Source organism: Meleagris gallopavo, chromosome 4 (genome assembly GCF_905368555.1).
Source record: "Meleagris gallopavo chromosome 4, MGAL_WU_HG_1.1, whole genome shotgun sequence".
In the NCBI taxonomy this organism is placed as follows: Eukaryota; Metazoa; Chordata; class Aves; order Galliformes; family Phasianidae; genus Meleagris; species Meleagris gallopavo.
This window is the reverse complement of record NC_139407.1, coordinates 69,147,640-69,172,490: the sequence shown is the minus strand read 5'-3', so window position 1 is coordinate 69,172,490 and position 24,851 is coordinate 69,147,640. Positions and strand designations below refer to the sequence as shown.

At 53.1% G+C, this 24,851-nt stretch overlaps 1 protein-coding gene across 1 annotated transcript; it reads left to right on the top strand.

Annotated features, from left to right (window-relative positions):
- Nucleotides 1-24,851, top strand: ADAM33 (ADAM metallopeptidase domain 33). Its single transcript, XM_085223759.1, has 24 exons — nt 1-313; nt 2,439-2,521; nt 8,024-8,100; nt 10,441-10,516; nt 10,843-10,919; nt 11,149-11,335; nt 11,812-11,877; nt 11,987-12,058; nt 12,495-12,661; nt 12,763-12,847; nt 13,451-13,593; nt 14,780-14,957; nt 15,339-15,428; nt 15,784-15,979; nt 16,722-16,830; nt 17,300-17,504; nt 18,576-18,653; nt 19,555-19,663; nt 19,884-20,034; nt 20,661-20,751; nt 21,141-21,386; nt 21,731-21,894; nt 22,674-22,691; nt 23,751-24,851. Exons 1-24 carry the CDS (start codon nt 190-192, stop codon nt 23,800-23,802), a joined length of 2,844 nt encoding a protein of 947 aa, XP_085079885.1. The 5' UTR covers nt 1-189; the 3' UTR covers nt 23,803-24,851.

The window sequence follows — 24,851 nt, the reverse complement described above, 5'->3', positions numbered from 1 at the left end:
CGCGACCGCCCAGCCCAGGACGCAGCCGGGTGCCTGGGAAAAGTGGGCTCCGGCCATTGGGACGGAGGGGAGCGTGAATGGGGCTGGTGGGGGGAAGCGGGACGGAGGGGAGGGCAGCCGAGAGCATAAGAGGGAAGGGAGGGCTGGCGGCGGGGAGCAGAGGCTGTGACAGCCGCGGGGATCGCCGGCATGGCGAGGTTGGTCCCCCGCGTGCCCCCTAAGCGGAGGGGTTTCGCTGTCATTTTTGGGGACCGCGTCTTGCTGCTGGGGCTGCTGCTGCTCCCCGGGCACGGGGATGCTGCTGGGACACGAGGTAAGGGGGTATGGTTTCTAGGGGGGGGTTGGGGGGTGGGGAGGGAGTGCTACCCTTCGGTTTGGGGATAACAGCGTGCGGATGGGGGGACCCCAGGTTGTGTTGGGGTGATGCTCGCTTTGGTGAGGCTGCTGTTCCTCCTCTTGCTCTGCAGCTGTGCTGTGAGGGGGTCCCCCAAGCTGCCCCCATTTCTGTGGGACCCCCTGATCCCTTCCCAGAGTTGTACAGATTGCTGGGTGCTGCCGATGCCTCTATATGGTCCGATCCGGAGCAGAGAGCTGTGAGCGGCCGCCCAACCCTGAGAGGAGGAGGAATGGCTCCTGGCCCCCCCATGGGACCCTCATGAGGACCCTCTTTTCCCCCCACCCCACACCAGGAACCCCTCGGCCCTCGCAGCCATCTCAGCTCCCCGAAACGGAGCCAAGCTGGTGCTGCTCAGCTGTGTTTTGGGGCAAAACTTGGCCTTTTTTTAATTACTGAAGAAATACGTTATTTTCCCCTAAGGTTTCCAGCACTTTCAAAAACAGTTGTATGCTGAAAGCCTCGTTGAGCCCATTTGGGTCTGTGTTCTCCACCCTGTTTTCTTCTGCAGCCTCTCCAAGGAGCTGAAGGCACAACTTCTGTTATTATTGTTCTCTGTGCTTTGCCGGACGCTGCACTTTCAGTGCGTGGTGGGAGCTCTGAAATTGAGATAAATTCAACATAAATCCCTATCAGAAATGCTGAGCACTGCAGGGCTGAATCCATCCCAACAACCAGCGCTCCCAAAAAGGGCAGGGAGTGAGTGTGTTTTCCAGGAAAAAGAAAAAATATCAAGAGAAAGGGGTGGGAATGCCCCTCCGCGCTGCGCTCGGGTTTGTTTGAGTTGGATTTTCAGACCCTTGCTCGTTCTCTGGGGCTCTGCCATTCCCAGCACAACCTATAGACAAACAGTTCATGCCGTGAGCTCCCTGCTCCCAGCCCAGGGGGAGAACAGCTGTTATGTTTTTTTTCCCCCATTTCTTTGCATTGGGTTGGTGGCAAACGTCACGGAGCGCGATGCGCTGTGCGGCCGTGCCTCAGTTTCCCCGTATTTATGGCTGTGGTTGGAGGCCCCGTTCCCCTTCTTGGAGGACAAGGGAGTCTGCCACTGCCTTATCTGCAGTTATTCCTGGAATCTGATTAAATGCTGTGTGTAATGAGAGCTGATTAAATGCCACCGGGCGATATCGTGCTGGGACTGCTCCCACCCGCAGCTCCTTTTCTTTCCCTCTTTTTTTGTCTCAGTAACACCATCCTTCCCCACCCCAGTTCCCCACATCACTGCAGGGGGACCAAAACAAATATATTCAGTGACCACACTGTCAGCCCCTTCGTTCCTGTCCCTTTGCCATTTATTGGGGAGGGTTATGGGATCCCAGCTTCCACTAACATTTCCCTTGGCGAGGTGGCCCGGCGCCGGCCCTCATCCCCTCTCAGCAGTGTCTTCAGCAGCAGATTTCATTTTGTTCTGTTGTTTTCTTGGCTTAAGTCATTGAGAACCACTCACTCTGCTGCAATCAAATGCAGCCACGTTGTTTATGAGAAGAAAATCTTAGAAAGTCTGCCTGGCTCCGGCTGAGCCCCAGGACGCTGCTGGGATGTGTTGGATACAGCCCAAGATGTTTTTTTTTTGTGTGTGATTTTGGGAGCTGGCACATTTTTGGGGCTGGGAGAATGGAGATGCTCCTGGGAGCTGTGGTTTTGTGCTGGTGGCCAACCCTGCAAACCCAAGAAGCCCCCCAGCTTCATTTCTTTGGGGAAGCTCCTGCTGCTGGAATGTGCTGTGGGAACTCCCCAGCTCTCTGTGCTCACCATAACCACGTGAATCATAGAATCACTCAGGTTGGAAAAGACCTCAAAGTTCCCCAAGCCCAACCCATCCCACCGTGCCCACTGACCTCTCTCAGTGCACAATTCTGGAACATCTCCAGGGATGCTGACTCCACCTGGGCAGCCTGTGCCATTGCCTGACTGCTCTTTTGGAGGAGAAATGTCTCCTAATATCCAGCCTGACCCTCCTTTGGCACAACGTGAGGCCATGGGAGCTCCCCAGCTCTCTGAGCTCCCCGTAGCCCAGGTGCTCACCAGCTCTTCTCTCCCACAGGGCCGATGTCCCAGGGAGAGTGGGTGACACCACATTGGCTCCTGGGGGGTCGCAGCCGGCGAGCTGTCAGCCTGGATGACAAGGTAAGGACACAGATGGCTTCTGCCCTCCCCACTGTAGGGTAGGGTTGTGTGATGCCAGGTCTCGGATGCAGGGCACGTGTTGGAGTGCCCAATTTATGGCATCCATGAGTTTGGCGATGAAATTGGAGGCTTTAACAGCGGATTAATTAAATACTGGGTGGCTGGATCCCAGGCTGGCAGAGGCTGAAGGACCACATCCAGGCAGACTTTGGAGGTCCCCAAGGAGAAAGCCCTGCATCTCTCTGTTCCCTGTGCCAGCACTTTGGCACCCACCCAGCACAGCAGCGCTGCTGATGGGCTCCGGGCTCAGCCTGCTGCCTGGCTCTGTCTCCCTGATGTCCAAGAGCCGTGTGCTGGATGGGACACCCCTCCCCAAAGCTCACTGCTGGCTGCCACATTGTCCCCTCCATCCACACCTCCAACCCCCGCTAGGTGATGGAAGGAAACTGCTGAGGTTTGAGGTTTGGTAGAAGACACAGTGCTGGGAAGTGACCTCCTCTGGTGGCATCTATGATGGTGACGGGGTCTGAGGATGCAGTTTTGAAACCACCTGAGATGTTTCCACGTAAGACCTCCTGGTTGGTGCCTTTCACTTTCTGGGTAGCAACGCTCACACAGCAGCTGCTGCTGGGAATTGCATTTCTCCTGCAGCCAAAATAGCTGTGGTGTGCCCAGCCTCACACGTCTTATCCTGCTGGGGACAGCAGGGTTGGGTTCCAATCTATGAGAACCCGCCCTGGGGCTATATTTAGGCTGGAGGGTATCTGAGAGGCGAGTGGTTTATTTATACACTTGCTGCCCCAGATTGCAGTGGGATGTGGGGGCTCAATGCATCCCTGTGGCTGTGGGGCTGGGGAAGGGGCAGTGAGGAAGGACCTGGCACTTCCTGGCATCTGTTCTGCTTCCAGACAGCCCGAAACAAGGAGCTGCTGTTCGGCGGGGATGTGGGGAGGGGCTGCAAGCCAGCAGAGGGGCGGTTTGTAGGGGAATTGCTGGAGGAACCAAAGAACAGGGCAGGGGCGAGCAGGATTCTGCTTGCACGTCAAGACCCAAAGCGTTGCTATAACCTCTCCCCTCCAGCCTGGCCTTTTTGTCCTCAAACCACCACCAAGTGCTTATTTTTAGGATAAATCCATTCTATTCTGTCTGCTGCTGCCTTTCTAGCAAAGGTGCTGGAAATAGTTACGTTGGCTTGGTGCGGATGTGACATGTGTGGCTGCCCTGTTGCCCTTCCCAGTGCACAAAGAGGCTGTTTGTCTCCTTTTGGGGTCTGCAGTGTGCTCCTGTATGGCCTGAGGCCACGGGGAGGAGGAGGAGGAGATGCATCTGAGTGAGGAGGCGTCAGGATTTGGGGCTCCTCTTGCAGCGCCACGAGCTGGGATGAATTGTGTTGAGATGTGGGCTGGATAGCCTGGAGTTGTGAGTGCAGCTGGGCTGAGTGCACGAACCCCTGTGTGGCTGGACCCATGTCTGCCTCCTGAAGGTGCAAGACATTGGGTTCTGGCGCGAAAGGTTGGGTTCTGGCACGGAATGATGGGATTCTAGCAATGGGTTCAAGCCCAAAGCAATAGGGTTCAAGCACAAAACGTTGGGTTCCAGCATGAAATGATGGGTTCAAGTGCAAAACAATGGGTTCCAGCATGAAACAATGGGTTCAAGTGCAAATCAGTGGGTTCCAGCACAAAATGATGGGTTTCCATCGTGAAACAATGGGTTCAAGCACTTAGCGGTGGGTTTAAGCGTGGTGTTAGCAGCAGGCAGGATGCTGCAGGGTGGCCCATACCACTTTCCCATTCTGGGAAGCACCAAGGGGACACCATGGTGTCTTCTCTTCCCAGTGATGCTCCTCCTGGCTCGATGAGGTGGCCTTGGTGGCCCCGCACAGAAGTGGGCATGCAGGACCCTGTTGTTAGGGCTGAACTCTCACAGGCTCCGTGGCTCCCAGCACACGTGGAAATGATTTGGGAGAGGCCAGGAGGAGGTCATGAGGACCCTGATTGCAAACAGCTCCCTTGTTGCTGAATTGGTGTGGGATCCTGTCCCCATCAACCTGGTGGCTGACAGGATGGTTGTGCTGTCTGAGCTACTGATTTCTTTTCCCTTTGCAATCGCTTGTTCCCATGTGCCTGGGAAGCATCAGCAGCACTGGGAGGAGCAGGAAGGGAGGAGTGGGATCACCCGATCCCTGCCCAGGTGCTGTCACCCATTCCTGCAATATCTGTTTCCTGCAGGGAAGCCCTTTTCCCTCTGCAACATGTGGCAGGGCAGACCAAGCCAGCATGTAGCTTCTGAGCTGGATTTGCTTTGAAACAACCCGAATCCTGCCCCTTTATTCAAGGGTTGGGTTCTCCTGGTTCTCCAAGAGCTGGCTGCCCCCAGGATGCTCTTCCAGCGAGTGGCTGGAGGCAGAGGATTGCCCTGGAGGTCTTGGATTTCCATCCTGGTGTGCATCAAGCTGCGCTCTGCTGCATGTTTGAGTGATGGGGAACTCTTGAAACCCAAACTCTGCTGCTCAGCTCCAGCTGTGCCTGAGCCTGGGGAGGACCTGGCTCTGCTGTAATGCTCTGTCTGGGAGCTCAGCTGCAAAACCCATCACTGTATCCTCTGCGGGGCGTCCACATCCCCGTGGTGAGATGGGAACCCATCTTCCCTTCCTCCTCTCTGCATCCAGACTTGCATGGGCTTACCCAGGACGTCAGGGCTTGTGGGACTTGGAGCCGTGGAGAGACAAAGATCGAGTAACAACACAACCCTCTTGGCCTCAGCTTCTCTGCTGAGGTTTTTCTGATCAGTGGATTGAAAGAGAAAAGTGGAGCCAAACTCTGCCCCGTGGGCTCCTCGCCAGGGCGGGTTCATCCCAGCTGCTCTCCCAGCACAGCCCATACTGGGACTGGGTTTGTGGGATGTGCTGGAGCGGGGCCACCAGTACGTGGCCTGGCAGCTCCTGCAGCATGCAGTGGGGATCTGTGGGTCCTGGAGACAGACGGTGGTGTTTGGGTCAGGCAGGATGGTGCTGGAGCTTCGGAATGATGCCAGAGCTTTGGGACAGTGTTGGAGACTGGGATGGTGCTGGAGTTTGGGGTAGTGCTGGAACTGGGGGTAATGCTGGAGACTGGGATGGTGCTGGAGTTTGGGTAGTGCTGGAACTGGGGACGGTGCTGGAGACTGGAATAATGGTGGAGCTTGGGATGATGCTGGAGACTGAGACAGGGGCAGACTGGAATACTGTTGGAGCATGGGGTGGTGCTGGAGCTTGAGATGATGATGAGAACTGGGATATGATCCGTTCCCATTCCTGGTGCACACAGCCACATCCAGCAGCTCTCAGGGAGCCAACCGCCTGTCACTTAGGCTCAGGGCAAAATTACTATACTGGTGCTTAATTAACACAAAACACATCATCACCTTTCCTGGCCTAACAGCTGGGTTATTTGACTTCTGCCCAGCACGAGTGTTGCACTCTTTCTCCTTTCCCACATTTTCCTTATGTACTGCTGTTTATTTCTGCAGGGGTCCATCCGGGATAATGCCCCTCTCCCTGCTGCTTCCCCGTCCGTGTGGGGGAAACTGAGGCACGGGGAGGGACAGCCCCTTGCAGGGTCTGAGTGCTGACCCTATTGGCAGTGAGCTGTTTTCCAGCCTTCAGTGGTAGCACGGGGGCTGCAGGCATGAATGCTGCCCTGAAACACGTGTCCCTTTAAGGCAGCAGCTCGGGGACAAGCATTTTGCCATGAAGGCCCCAAAGTTGAGGCAGGGAGTAATTGCTGGGGAATTCAAACCAGGGCCTGGGGAGGAGGAGGAGGAGGAGGAGGAGAGGGCTCAGGGGTGGGAGAAGCAGCCTGGAAATACAGGGAGGCGGGGGAAAAGCAGGGAAATTGCAAGAAAAATGAGCAGACCATGTTTGGCCAGGGAGCGATGTTTGTATAAGATCATGTTCTAAAAATACAGCTCGTTCCCACCATCCGTGGAGGAGAGGAGCCTTCGGCCCTGGCTTCCTCCTCCTCCTCCTCTTCCTCCTCCTCCCGCGTGGCACAGGGCCCCTTGTTGTGGCTGTGCCTTGGCCATGCTGGGGCTGGTGGAGACCTCAATTTTGTTTTTTCTCTCTGCTTTTGTTGGTTTGTTATTTTAAAGCGCTGCCTCTGGGCTCCTTTTTTGGAGCTGGGGAGATGGCTTCTGGGGGGGGGCTCAGCCGTCAGCACTCCATCACTGCGTCCACATGACGCTGTGGGGCCAGCATCTCCCCATCTTTATCCCATCCTATCCCAAAACATCCCCCTTGGGCAATGTGAGCAGCTCAATTTGGGGAATTTGCCCGAAAAATAAGACCCTGCCACCACAAATCCCACGTGCCCCACACCATGAAATGCTTCATGGTGATGCTGTTCCCTAAGAACATCCCTAGGGCTACTGGGGTGTATGAAGAGCGATGTCCCACCATAGGGCCAGGAGAGAGGATTTGGGCTGTGGTTCAGCCATTTATGGGAAAATCACCCCCACCCCTTCGCATTCCTGGTGAGAAACGCGTGATGTTTGGAGCAGTGAGGCCGGAGCGCTGCCGGGACGGCTCCTTCCTCTCCCATTTATCTTCCTAGCTGGGAAAACCTCTGCGGCGTGGCAGCCACCGGCCCCATCCCACCACAGCCATGGCTGGGCAGGAGGGGGGGGTCAGCAGCATGTCCTGGATGGGGAAGGATTTGGGTGGGGGATTGGACCCAGACGCAGGAGATGGAGGTGGGAAGGGTCCCCTTGGTTCTGCTGGGCTCCTGCAGCTTGGGGCTGCAGCGGCAGCCCAAGGTTGTGCGGTTGAATCCTGGTACGAGGAATCTCACCCCACATGGGCTGCTTGGGCTGGTTTGGATGGTCTTATGGGATATCTCCAGTTCCCATCCTCTGGGGAAATATTGGTGCTGCCTCCTAGCTGTGTCCCAGCCCTGCCTTTTTGTGCATGTCACCTCCTGCCACCACTGCCACCGTGGTGACAGCCCAACCTCAAAGGGACCCAACCCACGGTTGGGTGCAGAGACACCAAGCACTGCCAGGTGACACCGGAGACACTTTTCATGTTCCCAGCATTGGAGCCGGGGAGGGGACGTGAGCACAAAGTCTCACTTTTGGATTGTGTCACATCCCGTTGTGCACAAACCAATTATATTGGCGTGGATGCGTGCGCACGGTGAGGAAACCAGTTCCCATTAGGCTCCCTCCAAAGTGAGGGATTGAGTAAAGCCACCAGCATCCTGGGGAAGCTGAGTCAATCGCTTCCTCCCGCTGTCCCTGGGTATTTTTATCTGTGCCGTTACCGCTGCCTGGATGGGTGCTATTTATTCCTGTGGCCGTGGCACAGAGATGCCAACCAGCCCTGGCTCAGCACTGGGCACCTCCTCATGCCCTCCTCTTTTGCTCCCCTCCTGTAAGTCCTACAATAACACAGAGAAAGACAGGGGGCATCTTGTCTTGGGTCTGTCTCTCCTAACCCCATTCCTCCTTTGCTTTCTTCTGCAGGTGCCAGCGCCGGCGCAGGCAGAGGTGGCTGTGATGGCAGAGGGCAGAGAGCTCATTCTGGTGCTGGAGAGGAACCAGTAAGTGTTGGGACTGGTTGAGGAAGGGGTACAGCTGCAGGACACTGGGTTAGGGCTGAAATGATATTTTCCATGGCTTGTGCCTGCATCATACAAGAAAGAGGCTGGACAGTGCCATGGTGCAGGACAGTGTGGGTGAAGGATGGAGAAACCCAATGGAGTGGTTCTGCAGCCCTGCTCTAGGGCTGGTGCAGCAGGGTCTTTGGTGGCATCTTGGTAGCGCGGAGGACATTTGGAGCTGTGTTGATCTCCTGTTGGTCCAGTCTCGGTGGATCAAACAACCTCAAGATGACCCTTGGAGACCTTGTGGTGTTTGTTCTGTTGTGTTTTTGGGTTTCTCCTGGTGCTGGGTGGCCCTGTGGTCAAGCAGAATGTGGTGTCATGCAGAAAACCCATCCTTACAGGTCCAGTTTTGCTTCTGCTTTCTTTCAGCTGTGTGGGTTGCATGCTAATATGCAAAACCTAGCCTGATTCCTATCAGGCTCAAAAATGTTTTCATTTCTTCTAACAACCCTACCTTCTTCTGGAAGACATTGAGAGGGCTAAGACCTCGTCAGCTGGAGATGGTGTTGGGTTTGCAGGGAACTGTTGAATTGGGTATATTGAATTGCTCTGAGAGTGACCATGCATGGTGCCCAAGACAGTCTGAGGTACTCAATAGCATCAACAGCACTCAAGAGCATCTATGGCACCAAAATCCATTCAAATGGCTCCCAAGATTGGCCTAGCACTTGCATCTGCTGGGAGGACCAGTGCAGCCATGGCTGATTGAACTGCTGTCTTGTGCCAGCTAACAGGGCTACCTCGGCTACCAGGCTGTGCCATACCCCAAATCTTCTCTCCTATGGTGCTGGGAGAGATGGTTCTCCTCTGAACTGTTCCTCATGGTCTCTTCCAACAAGACCTTCCCTTGTGAAGGAGGAAGAGCCCCATCTCCCTGCTCTCACTTCCCTTGCCCTACCCTGCAGAGGACATCCCAGTGGGATGCCACTACAATGGAATTTGCTGTATCCCAAACTGGAGATAAGCTCAAATCTCCCACCTCCCTCAGCCCCCAGGCACTGTGTGGAGGTTTTCACATCTCAGCCAACCCCATCCCTGACCCCATTCCTGTTGCACCCCTTCCAGGACCCAATCTGAGCTCTCATCACGATCCTCTGCTGTACTGGAGTTACTGGTGCCAGGCGTCTGCTTGCAGGGATGTAGGTTTGGATGCCAGGACTGTGCCCACAGCAATATTTTTGGAATCAAACTAATCACAAAATAGAAACCAAGAGGCGGGGAGGCCCGGCACTGTTCTGGGCTGTCTGCTGGCAGCGTTTCCTTCTGTAGAACAAAACCAGAGGGTCAGCAGGGGTGAGCCCAGCCCTGCAGCTGGCTGAGCCCCTGGCATACTCAGTGCCCATCATCCCAGACTCTAGGGAGGACACATCTCTGCTGCTTTCCCTCTTGTGCACAGGCATATGGGATGTGGGCTGAGCTCTGGCTCTTCTTGCCTGGCGGCAGGAAGCAATTTGTCAGCACAGGGCTGTGTCACTGCGGGCTTGGGTGAGAGATGGCCGGCAGCTGTGGAGACAGGCTTTGCTAAAAGCAGTCTGAGAGTTCTCACCATCAGCTATTAGGAAAAATTTATTCTCAGAAGAGTTGTAATGCATTGGAACTGGCTGCCCAAGGAGGTGGTGGGGTCACCGTCCTTGGAGATGTTCAGGAACTGTGGAGGAGTGGCACTGAGGGACGTGGGCATGCTAGGGATGGATTATCAGACTTGATATTAAAGGTATTTTCCAACCTTCTATGATTATCTGACCAGCTCTGCCTTTTTGGGACATGCTGGTACGATGTTGGTATGGTTTTGCATCAAGAGCATCACGCTCATTGTGCCATGAGTAAGCTGAAGTGGATGGATAGAACTCGTGGGGCTGGAGACCCCAAACCTGCCATGCTCTGAGTCTGGACCCCAAGGATGGGACTGACTCCGTCTTCCTCAAGCTGATGATTCCCCTTTGGGGCTTTGGCTTGATGGTGGGTTTGGAGGCTGTTGTTTCACTGGGATGGGGGCAAATGGAGACTTATCAGTGCTGAGGACCTATGGGTGGGCTTGGTCCTTGTGGAGAAGCCATCACTCCATCCTTGATGGTGACCCCAACCCTGGTGAGCTGCACAAGTGGGCCTGGAGACTTCAGATTCCCCACTCACATCTCCTGGGGCTAAGCAGCAGAGGCACCTTCCTGCCCCTTTGGACCCTCTGTGCCACTGTGTCCCCACTGACCACGGGTCCCCAAAGGGTCAGCACATCCCTGGAACACCGGTGGGTTCCTCACTGCTCTGCTCTCTCTGCAGGCTGCTGGCACCAGGCTATACTGAGACGCACTACACCACAGATGGGCAGCCCGTGACGGTGACCCCCAACCACACGGTGGGCACATCACTCATCTCAGAAGAAGGGGGACAGTGGTTTTGAGGTGCCCCCAAAAGGATGAACCCTGTGTATCTCTGTCCCTCCCCCGTGCCAATCCCCTGTCCCTGATTTGTCACCCACGTGGCACATGGAATCCTGCCCCAGGCTGAACCTCCAGAGCTGGCAGCATCCCGGCTCCATCCCTCCTTTTCCCGGGTCCAGATGGATGCTGCTTGCTGGGAAGCATGAAGTGGATGGCTTTCTTGGGACAAGAAATTGGGATTTACAGCTGGAGGGCTCTGTGTGGTTGTTTCTAAGCAGGGTTTCTGCTGTCTTTTTTCCAGGATCACTGCCACTACCATGGGCACGTTCAGGGCTACCAGAGCTCCTGGGTCGTCCTCAGCACCTGCTCAGGAATGCGGTATGGAGAGTGTGGGAGAATTTGGGGGTTCTGAAGGGAAATGATGGATGCACTGCCTGAGGTTTTAATGCTAGGGATGTCTGAGCTCATGGACCTGCATTCATCCATCTCTTCTTGCTGCCCGGCTGGGTACCCAAGCTGAGGTGTGGAAAGTTCGAGGGATCTTGGCAGGGTTGGGTGAGCAGTGAAGGAGCTGTAGGAGCTATTTCGGTCTGTTCTCCATCACCAGGGGCTTGATTGTGGTGAACAGCAATGATACCTACTACCTTCACCCTGTGGGGACACCCGAGCCAAACCATCACCTCATCCACCGAGCAGAGCACCTGCACATCCCTGGTGGCACCTGTGCCCACGGCGATGACTTTGGGAACACCATTGGTGACATCGCCCGGCTCTTCCAGCTGGTGGACCACCGGGTACAGCCAGCTCTGGGTCCTTTGCTCATGGTGGGGTGGGGGGCTGGGAGTGGGGCTATCTGCATCCTTGCCCGGTGTCACAGAATCACAGAATGGCCAGGGTTGGAAGGGACCTCAAGGATCATGAATCTCCAACCCCCCCCTGCCCCATGCAGGGCCACCAGCCTCCCCATTTAATACTAGACCAGCTTGCCCAGGGCCCCATCCATCCTGGCCTTGAACATCTCTAGGGATGGGGTGTCTTGGGTGGGCAGCTCACATGGTTTGATTTTAGGCAGGCGACCTGAACAGGAAGCCCTAATACATGTGGGCTGGGACTTTGACAGACAGTATGGAACATGATATGGCCATGCAAATTGTCCGTGCCTCCTTGTGCCTCTGATTCACCTCTTGGCCATCCTTTCTGGGCAGATGTAGGAACATGTGATGCACTTTGGGCTTCTTCACTCCTCCAAGCCTTGCTGTCTGTCTTGCAGGTGAAGAGAGATGCCTGGAGGACCATGAAGTACATGGAGCTCTTCATCGTTGCTGACCACACACTGGTGAGTGTTGCAGGGGCAGGAATTTGCTCTGGTAGAAAAGCCAGGATCCTGCTCTGTATCCATCTCTGCTCTTGCTCTGCTGACCTTTCCCATCCCCATCTCTTTGCAGTTCAGGAACCAGAACCTCAACTTGGGCCTCACCAAGCAGCGAATTGTGGAGATCGCCAACTATGTGGACAAGGTAACGCCGGTCCCTTGTCACCATTTCTGTCACTCCCAGTGTGTCAGAAGTGCCTGAGCTCAAGGCCAGACTGAGGGGACTGTCTCCATGTCACTGGAACTAGGAGTCTAGGTGGTGGTTGAGAGTACAGGATGGGAAATGCATTCCCAACCACCAGTGATGGTGGACTCTCAGAGGCCAGGATCAAAGCTGGCATTGACGTGAGCCTAGTGTTGTGGTTCTCCAAGCCTAAGTACAGACAGTGCTGTCACGTGGTGGATGGGATTGTGCCACCCTGACAGTGTTGGTGGTAGAGCTCATGTGTGCTGGTGGATTTAGGCCAAGCGTATCCCTGAGTCAACCAACCAGAAGGAAAGCATGGAGACCCACCGGCTGGAACATCACGGTGGGGATGGTAGATCTCCAGCAGGTGTTGATCCCTGTCTCTTCCCTGAAGTTCTACAGGTCGTTGAACATCAAGGTGGCCCTGATTGGCCTGGAGGTGTGGACGGAGCGGGACCAGTGCACTGTCACCAGCGATGCCAACACCACGCTCTGGGCCTTCCTGCAGTGGAAGAAGGCTCTGAGGGCTCGCAAGAAGCACGACAATGCTCAGCTGCTGACGTGAGCACCTTGGGGATGGTGGGGCAGGGCAGCAGGTCTCCGTACTGATAATTAATCTGGTTGGGTTCACTAATTGCCCTTCTGTTCTTTCTGGTGAGCAGCGGGAAGACATTCCGGGGGACGACCATTGGCATGGCCCCACTGGAGGGGATGTGCAGTGCAGACAACTCCGGAGGGGTCAGCGTGGTAAGGGAAGCACGGGGGTCCCCATTGCCAACCCCCCCTGGGCTGAGGACCCCATTGTCACCCAATCCTAATGGGATTGTTCATGGACTTGGAGAACCAGCCTGGGCTTGGTCCTAGGATTAACCAGTGATGCTGGTGGCCCTCTCGAATGCTGGCCAAGCCCTAGGAAAGGTGAAAAAGGGAAGGTTTAAAGCTTTTGTGCCCTGTGTACACTCCCAGCAGAAGTGTTGGGCTATCCTGCATTGCTTCTGTCCTTTATCTTAAGTACCATCTGCCTGTGCCCTCTGGTTTGGCAGGGCCATCTCCATCCCAGATGGTCTTTCTCCCTCTCCTGATGGGGTGATGGTGATCCTGTGGTCCCTGGGCTGGCTGAGGCACACAGATTCCTGTTTTTTGGGATGTGTCTTTCAATGTCCCTTGTTTTCAGCGGTTTGCTCCAAGAAAAGATCTTCCCAGAGGTCCCGTGGTGGGCTTTTAGGAAACAAAATCCCACCTCTCCCATAGACCCTATTCATTTGGGACACAGCTGCCCCCCCCCCCCACCGATGTGGGGGCCACCCCTTTCTGCTCCCTAGAGCTGACGCAGCCCCTGCTCCTTGGCAGGACCACTCGGAGCATCCCATCGGAGCAGCAGCCACCATGGCCCACGAGATCGGCCACAACTTTGGCATGAGCCATGACAGCCAAGGCTGCTGCGTGGAGGCCACCCCCGAACAAGGCGGCTGTGTCATGGCAGCGGCCACCGGGTGAGTGGCAGGGATAGGGATGGGGATGGGGATGGGGACAGGATGCCCCACAGCAGGAACATGTCAAACATTTGTTTTCCTGCCCTCTGCAGCTCACATGCAGAGCTCCCCAGGCTGACCGCGTCTTCCTGCCACATTTCTTCCTGCGGTTTTTTGCTAAAACGTTTTTCCCCACGTGGGCAGGAAGGACGATTTTTGACTGTCTGCAGTCTGTCCCTGCTCGTGTGTTCATGTATCAGCTTATGGATGTATTTACTTGCTTACCTTACATGGGCTTAAAGGTTTTTTCCTGTAGCCCAAGAGATTTACCCCAAAGTTCCCCCAGAATCCTTGCTTCATGTCAGAAATGAGATATGCTGATATGCAAAGAACTGTTTGTCAGCAATATGAGGAAATGAAAGCAGCCCTGAAATGAGCAGAGTGTATCTCTTATGCATATATCCTGTGCTCTGCTTCCTCCTTCTCAATGCACCGCCCACAAAGCACTAGAAACTTATGCAAAATTACAGAAGAACTGTTCTATAGATGTCCCCGTTTCATTGCATGAGAGTTGGACTAGATGGCCGTTAAAGGTCCCTTCCAGATCAAATCATTCTGTGACTCTCAGAGCTGGTGTAGGAAATCACCAGCTTCTGCCAAGCTCCTTATGGGAAAGGACACGGGCTGCTCAAGAAATGACCATACGTGCACTAACTTCTCACTTTTTTTGCCTCTCAGGCCTTGTGAACAATTCATTTTCATTCCTTTTTCTTTCGCTTTAAATTTTTTAAGGGTTTTTGTCTGTCTCAGCCTCCAAAGTATTGAAATAGACCCAAAGGGGTATTTCCCATTCTCCATTGAGTAATAACAGGCAGATACAGGCTGTCCACGTGGAGACCTGATCCAGACCATTGAGTCTCCAACCTCCAGGAGGCTTCTGTTGGAGATGTGGTGCTCTGGAGGTGGCACTGAGCAGCTCTGCTCACCCAACACAACCCATTCCCCAAAATATTTGGGTTCAGCATGGTGTCCCCTGGTTTAGTGTCTGGGTTACCAATGCGGGTTGGGGTGGGAGGTGGTCGTGTGGATGCAACTGGACGATGGTGTTTGCTGCTTGTCCTTATTTCCCAGCTCTGACTGTGGTTTTCCACTTTCTCCTGGCTCCACACGCCCTGGTTCCACCCTTCCCCATCTGTCCCCCATACAGACACCCCTTCCCGCGTGTCTTCAGCTCCTGCAGCAAGAGGCAGCTGGAGAACTACTTCCAGAAGGGAGGTGGCATGTGTCTCTTCAACCTGCCCGACACCAAGGACCTGGTGGTGGGACGGAAATGTGGCAACGGCTTTCTGGAAGATGGAGAGGACTGTGACTGTGGGGAGGTGGAGGTACGGTGCTGGAGGGGGGTGGTTTGTGTCTCAGCTCTGCTGGAGGTTGCAGCATGGGAAGGGGTCTCTGCAAAGGGAGTGGGTTTGGGATGCCATCCCAAAGGCAGTGCTGTGATGGGTGGAGAAGGGACTGAGAGGGTGGTGAGGCTGTGGGACAGGGTGACTGTTGCAGTTGTGGATGCTCATCCCTGGTGGTGTTGAAGACCAAGTTGGATGGGGCTTTGGGCATCCAGATGGTGGGAATTGGATGGGCTTTAAGGTCCCTTCCAGTCCGAGGCACTCTATGATTCTATGAGAGCAGTGATGGGAAGGGGGAAGGGATGGACTCATCGAGCATTGTTGCTGTCTATAACTCTACATCATTGTCTTCTCTGCATACAGGAGTGCACCAACCCGTGCTGCAATGCACACAACTGCACGCTGAAGATGGGGGCCCAGTGTGCCCATGGTGACTGCTGCCAGAACTGCAGGGTAATCCCCCCTCTGCCCTCCACCCAGTGCCCACCTTGGACCAAGCATTGAGACACGGTCCCCATGAGACTCACACACTGCATGTCCCCAGGTTCAGCCCTCCTGGTGCCAAATGATGAGGGTAACGCAGAAATACACATAAGATATGCATAAAACCTGTATCTTACAGGGAGTCTCTGCTTTGTGGCTGGGGTCCAGTCCCAAAATCTGGCTCTATACATCAAAGCCCCTTACAGTCCCAGAGGGGACATTATAGATGCTTTATGCCCCATGCTGTGCCAGAAGGTAGCATCCATCTGAGCTGATCCCATTTGCTGCTTTTGGGTGCTGATGCTTCTCTCTTCTCCTGTGGCAGCTGAAGGTGGCTGGGACCATCTGCAGGGAAGCAGCAGGATCCTGTGACCTCCCTGAATACTGTACGGGTGCCTCACCCTACTGCCCAGCCAACGTGTACCTGCTGGATGGCTCGTCCTGTGCCTATGGTGAGGCATACTGCAACAATGGCATGTGCATGACCCACCACCAACAGTGTGTCCAGCTCTGGGGACCAGGTGAGCCTCAGTCCTATCCCACAGGCATCCTCATGGCCCCTTACTGGAGCAAGAGCCTTGCTGGGTCTCCGTGTTGTGTCTCAGTGGTGTCCTTAGGCCCCCTGCCTACAGGGGTAGGGTGTAATGAGTGGAAGGTGTTTGTATCCAGGGTTGGGTTAGTGTCTGTGGGGCTGGTGTGGAGGGCAGAGCATGCTGCTGTTGTACATCACAGGTGCCTGGTCCTGCACTGTGCATAGCTCATCATAGAATCATTGTGGTGGAAAAGGCCTCTAAGATCACCAAGTCCAACCATCACTCCATTGCGTATGGTCCCCATAGTGCATATAGCCTATACATTACATGCAGCTTGTATGGCCCCCGTGCTGCATTGGGCTGCTCCTCACCCCTTTGCACACTGTGCTCCCCATACTAACATCCTTGACATCTTGCTCTATCCCATGGCTTCCATCCTAATAGCATGCAGCTCCCTATCTGCATTCATACAGCACACTGCCAACCCCAGGGCCAGAAGACTGCAGCAGGCACAAAGGGGAGGAAACCTTCCCCCACGGCCAACATCTTCTGCAAGATCCCAGAGCAAAGGGACTTTTATCCTTCTTGTCTTGTTCTTGACCCAACACCCACCTTGGAGCCTTCTCCAAGGTGTTCTCCCCATGAGCATCCATCCATTAATTGCAGTGCTGGTGTTTCTCCCTGCTTTCCTCATCCTGCTGATTATGAAGGACCTTTTTTCCCCTGTCAGGAGCCTGGCCAGCCCCAGCTGCCTGTTTCCAGGATGTGAACATGGCTGGCAACACCTATGGAAACTGTGGCAAAGACAGCCAAGGGCGCTATGTGAAGTGTGACAAGAGGTGGGTGAGGCACTGACATGTGCAGGTACTCCATCACCTGTAGGTCCCAGTGCCCAACAATGGGGCTGGCACGGCTGTTTCCCACCTTCAGCATCACTGTTTTGGGCCAGAGGAAGCCATCAGGTCCTTCCTGGGCTTAGTTCCATCATAACTGTGAGGTCGCTGTGTCACCACCCAGCCCAGCCCAAAGGGAAAATCAAGGACAGCATCTACAGGAGAGCCTGTTTAGGGAATGTGTGCTCTCCAGTATTCCCAGTTAGTCAGTGATCTTAGAGGGGTCCCCCTGCCTGTTCACTTCAGCATCATTTCAGCAACAGTCTCCATAGTTGATCTAAGCCTTTCTGAACCTCTTCTATCATACCCTCCCATGGCCATAAATTCAGAGAGGTGAGCTAGCGGGCAGTGGGATGTGGCAGGAAGGATGAGTCAGTCTTCACCTGCCTTCATCTTGGCTCTACCCTGCTCCTAGAGATGCCATGTGTGGCAAGATCCAGTGCCAGAGCTCAGCCAAGAAGCCCCAGGGGACCAACACAGTCTCCATTGACACCACCATCCGCTTCAATGGACGGGAGGTGAAGTGCCGGGGCACCTACATGTACACTGCCAAGGATGATGAAGAAGACCTCTCTGACCCTGGGCTGGTGATGACGGGGACAAAATGTGGAGATGGAATGGTGAGTGCCTTTTCTTAGGGTTGAGATTTTCTTGGGGAACCAACCAAGGTTTGTGTCCCAGCTCCACTGTGGACAATGACAGTTCTCTATGTGATGACTAGCCCCCCATCCATGGTTTCCACCACATTTGCAGGCATTGCCCTGATGATATGTCAGCTGTGATATCACAACTCATAGAACAGTTTGAGTTGGAAGGGGCCTTCAAATTTCATCTGGTCCAACTCCTCTGCAATGAACAGGAACACCCACAGCTCCATCAGGTGCTCAGAGTCCTGTCCAGCCTGACTCTGGCCACACATCACCAGATGTTTATGTGTAGGCCATCAAGTCCTCTTCTCTTTGGTCTCCGTCTTAATTTTCCCATTTAATGAAAAGTCGAGCAATACCAGCAAGAGATCCGTACTCTAGGACTTGATGAATGGGGTCTTCCTCCTGTGACTAACTGTTTTCCAGTGGGAAAACTGTTAGGAATCAAAATACCTATTTGGATAGATACAAAATGTGCTGCTAACTGAGCACGAGTCTCTTTTACAGCACCTGCATCTCCAAGTACTTTACACAGGGTCCGTGCAGCTTAGAATGGGCACAAGCCTGGTAGACAGCATGATAGCAAGGATGCATGCCATCTGGCTGGAGAGATACAGCCGTCACTGTTTGGCATTTTCCTTGTGAAATATCCACCCCAGTTTGTGATGGAAAGCCAAAATGTTGACATTTTTATGAGAAAGGATGGCTGTTTTTGAAATCCAGCATTGGCTTTTTTGGCTGGTGCCCACCTTTTAGGGCTGGAGGGAATGTGCCTTCTCCAGCAGCTGCCAGGTGGGCTGTCAGGGAGGGAGGTGGCAATGGTGGAGTGTGTCTCTACTGAGCCACATGGGATTGGGAATTGTTGGAGATTCCTGGGCTGTGCTGAAGGCTGGAGAGAAATACATTCACTTGGGACAATGAGACAACCAGCTTTCATTGTGTACGTTCAGTGTCTTCCCAGAAGACTCCTGTCTGTGAAGCCAAAATATCACTGTGCTCCATCTCTTGAGCCTTTCCCAACCTTTTCTCTTGTCTTTCTCTCAGGTTTGCAAAGACCGCCGGTGCCAGAATGCCTCCCTTTTTGAGCTGGAGAAGTGCGTTTCCCAGTGCAATGGCCATGGGGTGAGTTTCCATCTGAGACCTACAGCAGCTCAGATCCTTACGCAAAACCGAGTCATCTCCCACCGGGATGAGCCTTGTGACACAGCGGGCATCTGCTTTTCATAACTCTTAACTTGGAGGTCAGCTATGGGTGAGACCAAGCCGAGGTCTTTGCTTGTCTACGTCCAAGTTAGAAGGAGAAAATTATTCTTGCTGTGATGTCCATCTGCAAAATTTGGATCAGGGTACGGTTTGAACTGGAGAGTGTTCAGAGCTCGGAGCAGGTGTCTGTTCCCTCTGAGAACAAAGCAATGATCAGAAACTCAACAGGGACTGCAAAAAATGCAGGGAAATTGTGTAGCAAATAGAAAAAAGCCACTGTTGTCCGAAGCTTAAAGGCTGCAAAAATGTGATGCCTGCAGATGAGGACTGCTTAGACCATGGCTTTGTCGGGTGAAAAAACAACAAACAAAATGCTTCTTGGTTATGAAAAAGGCAATAGGTAGAACAGTCAATACTCAGCCTAGTTAAGGCTCCTGGTTTGGATTCTCTGCTTCAGAAATGCTGTGAACTGGGGGGACATACCCCAAGGGGAAGGCGTTTAATGAAATTCTGGCTTAGCACAAAGCAGCAAGGCACAAAGCACTAAGTGTAAAACTGAAGTTATGAGAAACCTCTCTGCAAGGTTTATACAACAAAGATCAGGAAAAAGTACTGCCAGCAGGAGAATGTGTCCACATTGCAATCACAGATTTGATGGCAAAGTTGGCATGATCCAAGTGATGTCCAAGGGGTGAATGGTAGCAGGGTTAAGCTCCTCCTGTCCAGATTCCTGCCATTGGCACGTGATTTCTGCCCTGTCCTATGGATCTTCATTTTCATCCATCCCTGTTGGTCTCCAGCCCTCTTTCTCTCCCCACAGGTTTGCAACAGCAACAAGAACTGCCACTGCAATGCAGGTTGGGCTCCTCCATACTGCGAGAAGCCGGGTTTGGGGGGCAGCGTGGACAGCGGACCCGTGCAGCATGACAGTGAGTGCAGGCTGGAGCAGTGGGGTGGTGATGGAATCCTTGAGATGGAAAAGGCCACTAAGATCATCCAGTCCAACTATCAACCCATCATCACCATGCCCACTACGCCGTGTCCTTAAGACCGAGCAGAGCCATGCTCTGGATTTGGCCCCTACCAAAGCAAACCCGAAGGCTGATGACTCTTCTGGCCCCACATTAATCTTTGTGCTTTCCCTGACAGATTATGAAGCCATCTTGGTAACAATTCTGCTCATCTTCCTGCTCTTCCTCCCGGCCCTGGTGGGGAGCATTTACTTCTGGTACCGACGGGAGAACTCGCTTCTGAATAAGTGGATCAAGGAGATGAGGAGGAGGAGCCGGGAGACATACAGGTGGGTGATATGTCCTAAATTTCTTCTCTCTTGGGAACCCAGTTAGACCCTGAAACCTTTTATTGGAAGCAGCCAGCCTGGTAGGATGGGTGGGGGAGGAAGCACAGCACCAGCTTCAGTAGGATCTGAGACTGCTTTGAGATGGAAAGAGCTCTTCCTGGGGACAATCTGAGGCTTTCAACTCTCTCCTGTGCAGAGGACAGGAATGATCTGTTGGAAGGGATGACCGTAGAGAGTGATGATGAAGGCAGCCTGGTAGCAAGGATCTCCCTTGCCATCTGCTCCAAGCAGGCTGCAAGAGCTGGAAGGGCTCTAAATGAACACAGAATTTGAGTATTCATTATTTCCTCTCCCAGCACAGGCTCACACACATATCTCAGAGCCCCTACAAGCATTTGAGAAAAAAACCCAGAGCCAGACATGTGCCTTTTTATATGCCTAGTGATTTCATAAATGCCTTTACTCAAGATTGACTTATTGTCCCTGCCCACCTAGCCCTGCCAGGCATTTCCCTGTGTGTTCCCAAAGACAGGACCTTGCTGATGTGCAGCCTTTTGGGAGGGAGCTGTTGCAAAGCTGATTGCTTTGTTTTGCCCTCTGTGATTTATGTTTGTGATCCTGGGCAGGAACACAGCCTTTGGTCGGAAGGCAACCAGTGGCCATTCCAAAGCTGCTTTCACCTTACGGAACATTTCCACCTCCAGCCACGATAACAAAGTAAGTAACATTCCAGCATCCAGGTTTGCTTTCCTCCCTGGTCACGATATTGTGGTGATCGCATTTCCCTCTAGCAATGGGGCTGGTGTTTTTCCCTGTGTCTGTGGTGTGAGCCCTCAAGCAGTATTATACATTCCTGCTAAAAACAGATCTTTTGAGCTATGTGTGCTCCAAAAGATCTCAGTGACTTCTAGGATACTTTGCAGGGAGTTGGCCCCATCCTCATGGCAGAGTGAAGCTGATGGCTTCGCACTGTTCCTCCAGGCAGGCAGACACTTCTGCTGGTGGTTGCTGCATCTCTGGTGGCCTTGGGATCACCCAAGCCAAGAACCTAGAACCTGTCTCCCTAGGAAAATGCACTTAGGTTTTTCCTTTTCTCATCTCTGCAGGCAACGCGAGCTGCATTCCCCCCCAAAACCTGTCCTCGCCAACCCGGCTTCCAACCCATCAATGTTGTCCATCCCTTTCGTCCACCTCCTCACTCCATCCCTCCACGCCCAAGGGACCCCAAGCCTGCCAGGCCACCTCCTCCAGCTGGCAAGTCACCCCTGGTTCCCACCAAAACAATCGTCTCTCAAGCAAAGCTGCCTCCTCCTAAGAAACCTCTTCCATCCAGCCCTGTGAGGACCCCAGTGGTGAGTTGTATTGGCTGCCAGAGTTCCCCATTTTTGGCTACCTGTGGCTCTGTTGGAGTGGACACAGTTGGGGAGTTGCCGTGGCATCCTAAGAGATGAATCTGTTGCAGTGCTGAAGAAAGCTCGGTAGATGCTGAGAATATTTCAGGGTACTTTGGGTACAGTTGTATGCTTTGAAACATGCAACAAGGACTTGGACGTGATGATCCTTGTGGGTCCCTATCAACTTGGGATATTCTATGATTCTACGACCTCAGCTCTACAAAAGGAGAAAAGGGGTTGTAAGACATCACTGGAGGCTTCCCTAAGGATGTTGTCTCTCCTTAAACATTTTGTGATTCCAGGTGGGCCCAAAGCACCAACCACCACGTCGGCCACTGCCTGGATGTCCTTTTCTGGCCAAAGAGCTGCCTCCTGCACCTGGACAGACCCTGCTGGTCACGGTCCCTCCTACCAACGTCAAAGCCTTTGGTACAAGTGCCATGAGCCACTCTACGAGGCCATCCAAGTAAGTTGAAGGAGGAGTTGAGTTGCTTCCCAGCACACCGGGGCCATGCAGGCAGACACAGCAGGGTCTCATGGGTCATGGGTTTCTGTGGGACGTCCTCAATGTCAGCACGGTGTGCTCTGGCTTGCTTTTTGTTCCCTCATCTACAGCGTGGCCTGTGTTTTGTGGTAACTCTGTCCATGGCAGGTGGGGTCAGAACTAGATGGTCTTTAAGGGCCCTTCCAACCCAAGCTGTTCTATGATTCCATGATTTGATGATTCTCTTAGTCCTCCCCAATATGTCTGCTGTGTTGGGGGTCTGTGCCTGCTGCTGGGGCTGTAGAGCAACTTGAAGCCCACTAGGTTTGAGAGAACCTGGAAGATGGCTTTGGTGCCCAGCTTCTAGGGGCAACAGCAACAAATAGGAAGGAAATCAGTTGATCCCCCAAATCCTGCCATGTGGGGAACAACTGCAAGCCAAGAATTTACCCAAATGTTGACCCTACCATCAACCCCATGCCCATAGTGCAGGAGAAAAGCCTGCCTGTGTGTTAGTCAGAGCACCCACAGGCACTCCATGCCTCCACCTGATTGGACATTGAGGGGTTTGGCCAAGGTTGGTCAATGGTGACCAGGGTTTGAGTTTTTGGTCCTGTAGGGTCATGATGAACTAAGGGGAATACCATATTTTGGTGGGTGCATGTGGCTTCGCATCCTGGAGCATGAGGGCTTCTGGTTTGCTGCTGGGGGACAGGGGAGAGATGGACAATGATGATATCTTTCATCTTTCCTCCCTACAGGCCAATGCCACCTCAAAGGTGAGTTGCAGACATCATGCAGGTACATGGGGGACCTTCTGCACTAGGGTTTGACCCGTCAAGCTGGAGTTTAAATGTCTCCCTTCCCAGAAACTCGTAGATGAGTTCCTTTCAACTCGTGCTATACTGCTAAATTCAATGAAAATGGGTCAGTGGGTACTTTTGTATCCCCTCATGATAGCCAAGGCCTTATCCAGCCGTGGAAGGAAGACGCCATGTTGAACTAACGTTGACCCTCATCCCCAGATGGTCTAATTACTGCTTTGATCTTCTTAAACTATTTTAGGTCCATGTTCCTTTGTGGTTGCCACCACAAGGAGGCTGAATATGCCCCAGAATTCTCAATGTAATTCAATCTCTACAGATTGTCTCTCTTAGTAGATAAAATAAGCTTGTTCTCGGGTCCAAAAAGAGAAAGGTTTGGCACATCTCTGCTTATCCAAGATAAAGCACTTTTGCCCTTGCTGTTTTCAGCCATACAATTCTGAAACAATGCCAGCTTCAGGAAGTGTAGACTGTCAGGGCCAGATGTGCTGGGAAGTGGGATGTACCATATCCCAGTCCTGATTCATTACTAGGCACTACCAGCGTGGTAAGAGGTAGGGAAATGTCCTTCCTGGTTGGTTGAGGTGAGAAATTTCATGAGTTCTCAGACTATGGGGACTTTCTCACAAAGGCTGGCTTGGTGACATCTCTGGTAGTGCACAAACTGCCTTGGTTGTTCTTGAGAAACTGAGAACCCCTTGGGGGACATCTCTCCAGCAGCAGGTAGGCTCCCAGGTGTCACCACTGGTTACTGCCTGGTGCCAACATGTGCTTTTGTCTCCTGTCAACGTATTGAGGATATGTCTAAGGCCAGCACCTCAAAGCAATACCATCTGGGATTGTATTTTTGAGAGAGGACTGTGACCAGGACAGTCTTGGATCCTCTCTGATCTCATAGACAGCAGCTGATCTTCCCTTTCTGAGATGTGGAAGGATGGTTGTGATGGAGGTGGTGGATGCTTGGTCTCTCTGCGCTCTGTTGAATTGTTTCCTTTCTCTTTTTACTTGCTCTAGGCCAGTCCCAGCCATCAAAGTCCAATCAACCTCCTTCCCCTTGAAGAAGTGACAACCAAAGGACACCTTAAGCCCATTCTTCCTGAGCTGGCTCTCCTGATTTGCACTGCTGCTGGCGACAGGGGTCTTTTATTCCTCTCATTTTATTTGGTTTGGTTGTTTTTTTTTTTGTTTTTTTTTTTTTTAATTTTTAATACCAGAGGACTATTTTTATAAGACAGAATGAGTACTCAGCACAAAACAGTAGTGGTGGGGGGAAGAGAGGGGAAATTGGTACCGTGGTATAACTGAGGGTTGCAGTATGGGGTTACCGTGGTGGAAACTCCACCGCAGCTCTTGCCATCACTTCTTTGCCAGTTTACCCACCAGCTTTGATTTCTTACTGACATTGCACATGGGCTGGTTGGGGTGACCTGGGGTCAACTGAACATCCAACACTGATGAAAGATGCTGACAACGGCAAAAGCTGTGTAATATCCTTCTAGCTACCTCCTCCTTCTCCTCCAGTCATGGTGAGATCCCCCCACCACCCATGGCCACCAGAGTTCAATGCTGGGCGTTGTCTCCATTTGCCATGAGACAAAAATAGTTGCCAGTTTGGACTGTGCCATCTGGTGCTGGGACATATCCGTGAAGGATCCAAGTTCTCAGGCTCCTCCTGGCCCCCTACCTGGTTGCACAAGAACAAACAGTGACAATCCTGGGGCCACACCTGGAAGGAGAAGCCATCTGGGAAATGGTTTAATGTCTGCAGTGCTGGTGACAGCTGGTGCTTTCAAGGGACTCAGGAGCTCTTCAAATACGTTACATTTTCCCCACTCGTGGGACAAGCCCAGAAGTGGTTTGTGAGCTGCTATCACTGCTGTCTGAAGTGGGAAGGAGCCACAAGCCAGGAACAAGAGCAGGAAGACCTCCTGCCTGTGCTTTTGGCTTGCCCAAAGGCCTTGGCCGAGCCATTGCGTCTCTCTGTGCCTCAGTTCCCCCCGTCTGTGAAATGGGGGGTAATGCCTACCTCACAGGGATGTTGTGAGGTTTAACGAACTGATGTCTTGAAAGGGCTTTACAATCCTCAAATGAAAGGTGCTCTTGACTTGCACAGTA

Bases quoted from the DNA above. Each gene is read 5' to 3' on its own strand.
- ADAM33 (XM_085223759.1), top strand. From the start codon at position 190: ATGGCGAGGTTGGTCCCCCGCGTGCCCCCTAAGCGGAGGGGTTTCGCT. The intron at 11,878-11,986 runs GTGAGTGTTGCA...ATCTCTTTGCAG, and splicing joins TCGTTGCTGACCACACACTG to TTCAGGAACCAGAACCTCAA. The intron at 16,831-17,299 runs GTGGGTGAGGCA...CCCTGCTCCTAG, and splicing joins TATGTGAAGTGTGACAAGAG to AGATGCCATGTGTGGCAAGA.